General features: G+C 37.6%; 1 protein-coding gene across 2 annotated transcripts in view; it reads left to right on the forward strand.

Moving 5' to 3' along the window:
- gria4b (glutamate receptor, ionotropic, AMPA 4b) overlaps positions 1-12,087 on the forward strand; it is a 113,192-nt gene that overhangs the window by 97,766 nt on the left and 3,339 nt on the right. Inside the window, exons 12-14 of one of the 2 annotated variants that reach the window (XM_067375283.1) lie at positions 7,313-7,511; positions 8,690-8,937; positions 10,514-10,628. In XM_067375283.1, coding sequence (XP_067231384.1) covers positions 7,313-7,511; positions 8,690-8,937; positions 10,514-10,628 — 562 coding nt within the window. The remainder of the gene's footprint in view (positions 1-7,312; positions 7,512-8,689; positions 8,938-10,513; positions 10,629-12,087) is intronic. The other variant, XM_067375285.1, reaches the window with a different exon arrangement.

Below are 12,087 nucleotides of genomic sequence, written 5' to 3' on the forward strand. Positions count from 1 at the left end.
TTTCTGAGAGACTCATTATCATTTATTGTTGTATTTGATTTTTGGGATGCTAGTAGTGCAGAAATTATACACTTCTGCTTTAGTGGTGTGATAAGACAGTGCACAGTATGAGCTTGAATCATTTACCATTGAAATATTGATTCACTGCACTGGCAGATTGAGGCATTGATTTTGTCATTTTGAGGCATTTTATTTTATTATTATCATTTTTTTTTTACAGTCAATCCATGTGTAATTATTTCAGTTTCATTCAGCACCACTCTATTACGTGTATACTCCTTGTTCACAGTTTGTAAGGAAGCTGATTGATGAGGATGATGTGAGAATGATGGGGTATGAAAATGCTGAGGGCGTCTTGTGTGATGGGGCCGGACAGGGTCATAACTCTTGCCTGTTTTCCCTGTCGTGTTTTTGGCTCAGGCGGGCTGGCAGGTGTCATCAGCAGACAGGTAGAGCAGCTTCCTGGTCCTCGGAAACAGCCAGCATCTGGCATGTGCGCTATTGCGGTGATTTTGTAGTTGTAATGCATGTGGGCAGCGGACCCTATCAGACATGGGAAGATTAAAAAAAAACTCATTTTCAGATTCGAACACACGGTGAATGAAATCTGTTGAAATTGCATCACGGGATGAACGGGGAATTAAGATATGCTAATGATAGTCATAGGTTCGATGTGCTTCTTGTTAGATTGTGTTACCCTCATGTAAAAACCTTTCGATAAGACTTTTCTTGAAGTGTCAAGTCCTTGAAATGCTTCGGTTGCACTGACTGGGTAATATTTATTCAAGTGTGTGTGAAGCTGACGAATGTTTTCGAGAATGCTTGTGTTTGCAGTTGAACTATGTGTATATAAAAGGAGGGGATGTATGGGAAATGTGAGGTTCCTGTTGGTCAAAAATAGCTCTGAGCACTTATGACAGGAATTCATCTCTCGTTTTACAAACATGTTTTTTTTTTTTTTCTGGTATGTCAAAGAACAGTTTTCTTTTTTATTTGCTTGCTTTGTCTCTCTCTATCTCCCTCTCTCTCTTGCTTTCTTCTTTTGTTCCTACTTTTGTATTTTATGGTCGATCTTGCTCCAGTAATTGCCTCTATTCACTGACTTCTTTTATTCCTCAGATGGCTTGGGAATGATTGTAGGGCTAGGAGGAGAGAGAGATCATAGGAGTGATGTTAGGATATGATTGACTCACCAGGCCAGTGCTGTAACAGTGACGGAAATGAGAGAAAGGAGATTACGCTACAGCAGAGGAAGCTTTGCCCCAGGTTTTCTCCATGCCAAAATGATCATTTCAGCCCACAAATCATTTATCTACATAAGACACTCTGGGATAAAAGTTGATACCCTTGAACTGTAATTTCCTTTTTAGATTTATGACTATACACAGATGAAAAGCATCCCCGAAATAGCATGTTATGTGTTGCATTAGAAGTAATGCATGTGACGTAGTCAGATGACTTGTTTTCAAGTGAAGTAATGCCATAAAATCTGACCTTTTCAAACAAGATAACTTGTGTTATTTTTTTTTTATAATTCATTTTTTTTTTACTGACAAGTGCAATTGAATACCTCTCTTTTCTCCATGTTAGAAGCAAAAGGGGCATTGTGTGCATGACATGCATTGTAGGAGTTGGTCATGATGGGTATTGTTCTAGATGTGTCATGGTAATCAGTGAAGTTTGGAGTTATTTTCAAAAAAAATAAATAAATATTGGTGCTTTAGTGAAATCCAGTCAACATGGTTATTTTTAGTGGACAGTAGTGGACAATAATTTGGCTGTTGTCTCAGAGCAGCGGTGGATTTCTCTGTCCTTGAACTCACAGGTGCAAGGGCCCTAAATTCTGCTGTTGTCATGGTAATTGGAGTCTTGTTTTTTATTTGTTGTGCATGAGATTGAGAATAAAAAGGACAGCTGTGAAGACGGTTTTTGTCAGAAATGGAACTCTCGGGAGAGAGAAATTTTTAAGTAAAAGAAAATGATTTTACAAAATGGATTTTTATTATGTTGTTGTTTTTATTATTATTATTATTATTAAATATTATATAAAGTTCAAATTATATTTTCTCATACAGTATACATGGGTTATTGTATATGAAAATATATACTCTAACCTTCAAAAGTTTGGGGTTAGTAAGAATGTTTTTATAAGAAATGAATTGGGGCTGCATGATTCGTATTTTAATCATGATAAGGATATCTGCTTCTCTTGATTGATTAAAAATAATCGTCACGATATTGGCCCGCTCCTTATTTATCCTGAAACCGTGTTTTTTTTTATTTTTATTATTATTATTAGGCCTTTGCATTATCTTGCATTGGTAACAAGCCTCCACTAGTATACATGCTTGTGGTTGCCAGATGCAAAGAGCTTAAGTCCCCTAAATAGAGCTTTTCCCTTAAAGGGTTAGTTCACCCAAAAATGAAAATTCTGTCATTAATTACTCACAATCATGTCATTCTACACCCCTAAGACCTTCATTCATCTTCAGAACAAATGTTTTTGATGAAATCCAATGGCTCAGTGAGACCTCTATTGAGAGCAAAGGTCCAGAAAGGTAACAGTTCATGTGACTACAGTGGTACTGCCTTAATATAATAAAGCGACAAAACAGCAAAACAACAAAATAATGACTTTTCAACAATATCTAGTGATGGCCGATTTCAAAACACTGCTTCGGAGCTTTACTAATTGAATCAGTGGTTCGGAGCGGCAAAGTCATGTGATTTCAGCAGTTTAGCCGTTTGATGGGAGATCCGGATCACTGATTCGAAACAAAAGATTCGTAAAGCTCAGAAGCAGTGTTTTGAAATCGGCCATCAGTAGATATTGTTGAGAAGCTGTTATTTAGGTTTTTTTGGTGCACAAAAACTATTCTCGTCACTTTATAATATTAAGGTAGAACCACTGTACTCACATGAACTGTTTTATATATGTTTTAGTACCTTTATGGATCTTGAGAGGTTTGGTGGCTTTGCGCTCAGTGGCCTCACTGAGACATCGGATTTTATCAAAAATATCTTAATTTGTGTTCCGAAGACGAATGAAGGTCTTACGGATGTAGAACAATATGAGGGTGAATAATAAATGACATTATTTTCATTTTTGAGTGATCTAACCCTTTAAAAGTATACACTTTCCTCGCCGTGTTTTACTTAACGTGTGCAATCTGGCAACCCTGTGCACGTGCTCCCGCTACATGCGAAGAAGGCTAGTTTACAGATCACTAGCCTTCTTCCGCTTGTGCACTGTGTTTGAGTTTAGCGATTTCCGCAGCGAAATACTGCTTCAATGAAAGTGATTTTTTACCATCTAATTAAGTTATCGTAGTTGGTTCAATGAAGACAGTGTGCCACCTACAGGCCTTTTGGGTGAAGTGTAGGTTGGTAAAGAACGAACGCAATGGCCATTATTACATTATTACATTACCCTTTTTCTTTAATTGTGAATAAAAATAATTGTGATTATCAGTTTAACCATTATTGTGCAGCCCTAAAATGAATACTTTTTAATTCAGCAAGGATGTACTAAATTTATTAAAATAAATACTGTTCTTTTGAACTTTATTCTGAAAAAAACATTGATAATAATAAGAAATGTATCTTGAGCACCAAATCAGCATATGAATGATTTTTGAAGGATCATGTGACACTGAAGACTACAGTAATGATGCTGAATATTCAGCTTTGCCATCACAGGAATAGATTACATTATATTAAAATAATAAAAATAATATTTAATTGTTTTTACTATATTTTTGATTAAATAAATGCAGCCTTGGTGAGCATAAGAGATTTCTTTCAAAAAAATTAGATAGTCTTATAGATCCCCAGCTTTTGAACAGTAGTGTATCTTTTTCTTTTTTTTTTTTTTTTGAAAGTGGATCATCATATTCATATTCATTAAAATCTGTAAATGTATACAAACTATGGAGATAAACACTTGATCATTTCCAATGTAAAAAAAGACCTATTCTCAATGGGAAATCATTTGTTAGCTATGTTCTGTAAGTAACACATAAACGTTCCTGTAATGTTTAGGCCATACTGAGGCATGCAGGTGTTAGAAGACACCACATGCTGTATATGACAATGCCAAGAGACAGAAATTGCTCCCAAATAGGAATGAATGTATTTTTAATGAGTTAATGTAAGAGCTTGCTTTTTTATTTTTCCAATTTGCCAGTGGAAGCGAAGATCAGTAATGTGGAGTATGATTGTGAATGACTCTAGTCTCATGCATGGAGAAATTGATTTGCAGGTATTAAATCTTAATCAGAGCAGTAGAGAGGAAGCCATGAATAAATAAAATGCTGGAGGCTCACTGTAGCTGCGGGCAGTGACCTTTCCATTTATCTACGGCATGTCAAGGTCTCTCCATTCCTTTCTCTCCTGACGTCTCCTTTTCTCTCTCTTTGGCTCCCTCCACAAATCTACCCAAGCACACCTCTACGGATGTTTCAAACTTTCTTTTTCTCAAATACACACATACTTATGTGTTCTTGTTGGGAAATCTGCATAAAAACGGCGTTGTGAGTTTCACTGACAGCAACATTTCACAGCTCTAATGACACTGCTTTGATAATGAGCTGCTTTGAGGGATACGCTGGTAATAGTTTGCTTATTTTGTGTTTGTGAGTATGTGTGAAATTCACAGAGATGGTTTGATTCTTATCATTGAGCTGTGATCAGAGGGTCTGTATTACAAGTAATGACATTATGAGCACCAGAGAGAATTCCTATTTGTTCATGGATCATATGTCTTTATGAATGATACTGTATGCCAAGCGGCAGGGCAGCGGAGCAGCCCGAGGGGTGACTCACTGGTTTCGCGTCCACTCAATTTAGGCTCTTATTAAATTGGCTTTGTCTCATGAAGTCAAATCGATTAGCCGCTGTTAGCGCAAACCCTGGCACGTCTGATACTCGGACGTCACCGGCCCTGAATGGTGCGTCTGCATGAAGGTTAGTGTTTAGCAGTGACTAATGCCTTTAGATTTTAAGTTACACTGTGTTCTCTGATTCAAACCTCAGGAGGGTGACGGTCCACCCTGAGTCTATTCTTAAAAGCTAATTATTATATCGCAGGAATGTTTCCTTGGCAGTGGAAAAAGAAGGACAGGCCTGCATAAATTTACGATGCTTTCCAGTAAACTGATAACGCATAATCAGGGTGAGGTGAGAATTTAAACAGCGCTGGGATTTAGCACTCCACCCCCATCATGTTTGACGTCCCTGCCAACCCACTCTAGATAGCCAATCTGTCTTCATGGCAACCGGTCGGAGAGATATCCCTCTTAGTGGAGGAGACCCTCACCTACACAGAGTCAATTAAAAGATCACAGCACTGACTGTTTTGATAGACTGAGCTTTATATCGCAAGCTACTGATGATCTACAGTGACTTCTGTAGAGTCACCATAGAGGAAGTACTGGTTACCTGATTTTAAAGGAAGAGTTCAGCAAAAAAATGAAAGTTTTGTTATTTATTAACTCACCATTGTGTGTTATTATTATTTTTTTCAGGATTCTTTTATGGATAGAAAGAATAACAGCATTTACTGTCAATTTAATATGTCTGCTGAAAGTATTGATTTTTTTTAAAGTCCCCCTGTGGTGAAAATCAAGATTTTAATGCTGCTTATCTGTCTATGTGGTGTTTTTAATATACTTTAAGACAAAATTCATAAGTCAACACCATTGCTGAGTATTTTGTCTTTAAAACTGCAGTGATCAGAAGACAGATTCAAAAACGTGGTTTGAAATCTCTGGTGTTTCTGACATCACAAACCACCTTGTAACCAATCACGTCAACGTGCCGGCGGGCTTTAGCATATCATTAGTTATGACCATTCTGAAGCAAGGGAGTTGTGTAACATTAGCAAATTTGATAAAGTAGTCAAGCAAAAGGCTAATCATATTAATTACCGTTATGTGTCCAACGTTGTAAAAAGTCATACTGTTGTGCAGCGTTTACCTCAGTAAGTTGACCGAGTGGATCTCTGAGCTCGCGCGAGTGAGTGGAGACAGGGCTAATTAGCATATTCATAGATCCATGTATACTAAATGAAGCAAGGGTGTCGAGTTAAATTCAAGCTATTTTAAGGCATTAAGACATTTTTTCACAGGAAAAAAAAAACCATTTCAATGTCATTTTGGTGATCAAAGATGAGTTTTAAAGGGTTAGTTCACCTAAAAATGAAAATTCTGTCATTTATTATTTACCCTCATGTCGTTCCACACCCGTAAGACCTTCGTTCATCTTCGGACAACAAATTAAGATATTTTAGTTGAAATCCGATGGCTCCGTGAGGCCTTCATAGGGAGCAATGAAATTTCCTCTCTCAAGATCCTAAAGGTACTAAAAACATATTTAAATCAGTTCATGTGAGTACAGTGGTTCAATATTAATATTATAAAACGATGAGAATATTTTTGGTGCGCCAAAAAAAAAAAAAAAAAAGACTTATTTAGTGATGGCCGATTTCAAAACACTGCTTCAGGAAGCATCGGAGCACAAATGAATCAGTGTATTGAATCAGCTGTTCGGAGCGCCAAAGTTACGTGATTTCAGCCATTGGCAATTTAACAAGCGATCTGAATCATGATTCGATACGCTGATTCACTTATGCTCTGATGCTTCCTGAAGCAGTGTTTTGAAATCGGCCATCACTAAATAAGTCGTTTTTTTTTTTTTTGGCACACCAAAAATATTCTCATCGTTTTATAATATTAATATTGAACCACTGTACTCACATGAACTGATTTAAATGTTTTCAGTACATTAATGGATCTTGAGAGAGGAAATCACACAAGAAAAGGCCTCACTGAGCCATCAGATTTTAACTAAAATATCTCAATTTGTGTTTCGAAGATTAACGAAGGTCTTACGGGTGTGGAACAGCATGAGGGTAAGTAATAAATGACAGAATTTTCATTTTTGGGTGAACTAACCCTTTAAGGTATAAAAAAAAATTGACTAAAGGGGGACTTTAAAAAAAGGTACTGTACATATATACTGTACAGAAATTTCATACATGCTTGAAACAACTTAATTTTGAGTCTTTGTTTGGAGTTTTTGAATGAACAACTGCTATACATTTTATTTTTAATTCAGTAGTATAAGTAGTTAACAGTTAAATTTCTGACAAAACATTTCTCTCCTTTTCTCCTCCTGCTTTCCACATTGTTTTTCTCCTTTTCTTTTTTTCTCAATGTTACCCTTTCTTTCATTGCTCTGTCGTTCACCGCTCCTTCAAACTCTCCTTGAATGGTCATTTTCCTCTCCACTCTTTTCCTTTCCGGCGGTGTAGGTCTCTATCTGGACGTATCGTGGGTGGAGTGTGGTGGTTTTTCACCCTCATCATCATCTCCTCCTACACAGCCAACCTGGCTGCTTTCCTCACTGTGGAGAGGATGGTGTCACCCATTGAGAGCGCTGAGGACCTGGCCAAGCAGACAGACATAGCGTATGGTACTCTTGACTCAGGCTCCACCAAAGAGTTCTTCAGGGTGAGTGGCCAAAGCTAATGGGTTGAGGGGAGGGCGCCAGTGTTTTGTTAAGGGGGGTGAAAGGGAATGACTCCAAAACTAGATGACTTCAAGTGCTGTATTAGAAGAAAAAAAGATATTCAGTGAAAGCCCACAGATTAATAAAGCAAGCTAAGAAAATATGTTTTAATTATAATTGTAACAAATTATGAACATCAACAGGTTTTATTACTTTATGTATATCTTTCATTGAAATAAAATTCATTTTAAGGGTTTAGATAATATTGTAGCCTACATTTGACAATATTTAAGTGTAGCCTATGAATATAAAAATGTCACTTGTTATAATTTATAGCATGTATATATTTGGGGTCTGTAATTTTTTGCTGTTTTTAAATTATTTAAATTTTAAATAACTGTTTTTTACTTGGATATATTTTTAAAATATAATTTATTCCTGTGATGTTAAAGCTAAATTTTCAGCATCATTACTACAGTTTTTAGTGTTATAATAACCCCCTTAGAAATCATTCTAATATGTTGATTTCCTGCTCAAGAAACATTTTTTATTAATATCAGTGTTGAAAACTGATTTTTTTTCAGAATTGTTTGATGAACAGAAATTTATTTACAAAAAATTAAAATATTAGAAATATTTTACTGTCACTTTTGATCAATTTAAAAGGTTAGTTCACCCAAAAACCTTGAATGTGGTAATTGCGTTGCTTTCTATGGGGGATAAAAATAAAAAATAAATTAAAAAAATAAATAATTCTTGGATTTCATTAAAAATATCAGAAATTTGTCTTCCCAAGACGGACGAAGGACTTACAGGTTTGGAACGACATGTGGGTGAATAATTAATGACAGAAATGTCATTTTTGGGTGAACTAACCCTTTAACATGTCCTTGCGGAATAAAACTATTAAAAACAGTCTTACTGAGCTCAGACTATTGAACAGTACAATAATTGTATATTAAGTGATATTAAGCTATAATAAGTGTTTATTCATTTATAATTCATAGATGAGTTTATTGATTTATAAATGTTAAATAAGATACATTCATAAAAATCTCCCACGATTCCACAAGACTGAGAACCTCTTATCTGTAATTCAATGTCTTAACAAATAATCTGCACCCTCCACACTTCCCCTGCATGCTTCACTGGCATTCTACACATCTACCTCAACTTTCAGAGGTCGAAAATCGCCGTTTATGAGAAAATGTGGAGCTACATGAAGTCCGCCGAGCCCACGGTGTTCACGAAGACCACGGCAGAGGGTGTGGCACGGGTGAGAAAGTCCAAAGGGAAGTACGCCTTCCTGCTGGAGTCCACAATGAACGAGTACACGGAGCAACGCAAACCCTGCGACACCATGAAAGTGGGAGGCAACCTGGACTCCAAAGGCTACGGGGTGGCCACGCCCAAGGGCTCACAGTTAAGGTGGGTGGAGTAGTATAACAATATGTCACGTGTTGTTATGGTATTCCACCTTCCCTGGCGTGCCTATTTCTATTTTTCTCTTGTTTCTTTTTGTTTTTCTCATGTGTTCTTGTTTGCAGTTAAGGGTCTTGAATACATAGTGCTATATGTTTTTCGTTTTGTTTTTGTTTATGTTAATGTAGCCTCATGCAGGTAATTTCAAACTGATGCATGCATGTTAATGCCACTAAATTTTTGAGATGAAATGTCTGGATGTTTAACAAAGAATGTGAATTTCGGACAAGCCTGTGAATATTCTGCCTAGTCTGATGCTACCTAAACCTCTTTCTCATGTAAACTGGGAGGTGCAGACATTAAAAAGCACTAAAATAGCATGAAGCATGTACAGAAAGACTGAGAAGAGTCAGTGTTACAGATGACCGTAGCTCCCGGGATCAGCCATTTTGTTGAGGAGTTACCGTGGTCTGTCTGACTCTTCTCATGATACCGGGGGGAAGAGCATCCAATGGCGTAACAGCTTTTCTCCTGCTGTTGTGATGTCAGACCAGTGCAGGAGATTCACATGGCTTCAGATCTACAGCACAGTGCTCTTAATGCTCTTCTTTCTCTTCCCCTCCTCAGCTCAGATGTGTCTCACTACATTATTTCCCTGTCCCGTTCTTTGTTCCTGTGGGCTGTGTGTTTATTAATGTTGCATTCAGGATAAACTGCATTCAGGATAAACCTCTCTTGAATCATTCCCATCATGTACATTTGACCCCTAACTAGATCATAGATTAGCTAGATTAGACTTATACAATGGAGTCCCAAAAGTCTGAGACCACAGAAATCATAGAAATGTGTTTATTTATTTATTAAATATAGAATTTTTTAAAATGCATTATATTAGAAAATGCAAAAAAGCATTTTCACTGGTCTTTTAGGCTTGTGGGCGGCATTTTTTGTGACATAGCAAGTTCGTAAAATTAAATTAATAAGTTATGCTTATATTTATAGAACATTACCTACAGAACTATAAGCATTCTGAGAACTGTAGGGAAAGGAGCTATCCGGTGTTTAGGAGCAGAATTGCATTGGCAGCTCCCTTGTGGCTGAACCAAAGGTGGGAATGCAGGGGTTTGGGGAATAGGATCAAACTCATTCAGCACTTTCAGAGGCTTAAACCCTCGGTGCTCATTTAAACTGTCTGTAAGCAGCATATAGGGAAAGTAACAGGCATCCAATATCGTGAGGTTCCTCTGTGCATCTCACAGCAATATTGAGTACATAGTAAAGCGGGAAGTATCTTGGGTTGGGGAGGGTGGTTTAAAGCGGAGAACAGATATTGATTTTTCCATTCCTCCATCTGGAGGTGTGTATTATGGATAGACAAATAAGGCTGGTGTGAATTAACATGAAAACAGGAAAAGAGAGGTTTGTCCTCCGTGGTTATGTGTTTTCTAAGGGGAAGTGGGGTGGGAACGGGCGACTAATCTCTAGAGCTTTCCACCCCTTTTTTTCTTTATTTAACCTGATTGGATACTGCTCAACTATGACAAACTGCTGCTACTGACAAACTATGTTTTATCGTTTCAAGAAGTGCAGTTAACCTGGCAGTTTTAAAACTGAATGAACAAGGCCTGTTGGACAAATTGAAAAACAAGTGGTGGTACGACAAAGGAGAGTGTGGCAGCGGAGGAGGTGGTGAGAAGGTTAGCCACTATGTCAACCAACGCGGGTAAACAGTTTCCTCTGTAACGGGGGCATCTGCCGGGGCGCAGTCGCATACCTGACCTTCATCCTGACCCTATTTAGCCTGAAGAGAGAAAGGAACGCAATTACTGTCAGAGCACAAATATTTGCTGTGGATACTGGGCACAGATTCCCTCATCGATCGTGTGTCTTTCTTCATGTTTTCCGTCAAGGAAACTTTTTCTCCTTTCAAGTAGTTGTCTTTTTACTTACAGTTTTTTTTTGTTTTGTTGCTGTTATTCTCCTCCTGAGGCGCATTAGCTGCATTTTTTATAGGAATGCAGGGAACATTCAATGTCTTTTGAAAGGTGCTGCAGTGTCGCATTATGATTATGTATTAAAGACATGATTCTAAAGTCAGAGGCAGTTTTAACTAAATAAAAACAAAAACTAACAAAAATGAAATGGAAAAACAAAATTAAAATATATGACTCCAAAATTACTTAATTAATGGGTGTATATTACATACATACACAAATATATGTATATATGTGTATGTATGTATGTTTATCAGCTTGAATAAAGTTCTGTCATGAAACTCTAGATTGCACAGGCTAATAGGTCTTTTAACTCAACCTGCTCGTAATCACATCGTTATCTATAGAGCACAGATGATTGGTTCCTGCTGTATCAGTAGCCAATGAGCTTGCATGCTCAACCTTCAAAATACTTTATTAGCATTGCCTTAGCAGTGCAGCGTGCTTCAGAAACCCTCCACCTTCCCCAGCTCCACCTGTATAGATCTGCTACGGGTAATTCATGTACGCTATATTGTACAGCAGCAGCATGTCTTACTTGCTCACAGCAGCGTGTCGTGGATGTAGCAAGTCCCGTACTTGCTCTGCAGCAGCAGCAATAATCTACAGCAGCAGCAGTAATAAAAGCAGCAGCAGCGTAACAGATCTTTTCTGCCTAGACCAAATATATAACATCGTCATACCCCTTACCATGCCAAATGCTCAGAGTTGTCATGACAGAAATATATATCTATATTTACTGACACATACACACACACACACACACACACACACACACACACACACACACAAGTAACGACTACAACTGATTGGAATTGTTTCACAATTGAAATGACCTTGGTTAGAGGGATACAGAACGGTTGGTGTCCGTGGTATATGCCAATAATTGTGGTTTAACAGTAATTGCTTCCAGCGTTGGTAGAGAAGAAGGCCGTGGCAGTATGCGCCCGTTACCTAAAGCGATGGAGCAAGGTCCTGTTCACATGTCTGTGGCTCCAGTGCCAGGCCCTAAAACACTTAAATGGAGCGCAGAGACATGTATTACAACGGGACCATTGGCTCGGTCACTTTGCCAGTGCAACTGCTGTGTCAGCTGTTATGAGTGAATAACATAAAATAACATGTCCTATGATGTTATTTATGTTATTTGTGTTACATTCCT

The sequence above is a fragment of the Chanodichthys erythropterus genome, chromosome 22, assembly GCF_024489055.1.
Source record: "Chanodichthys erythropterus isolate Z2021 chromosome 22, ASM2448905v1, whole genome shotgun sequence".
NCBI lineage: Eukaryota > Metazoa > Chordata > Actinopteri > Cypriniformes > Xenocyprididae > Chanodichthys > Chanodichthys erythropterus.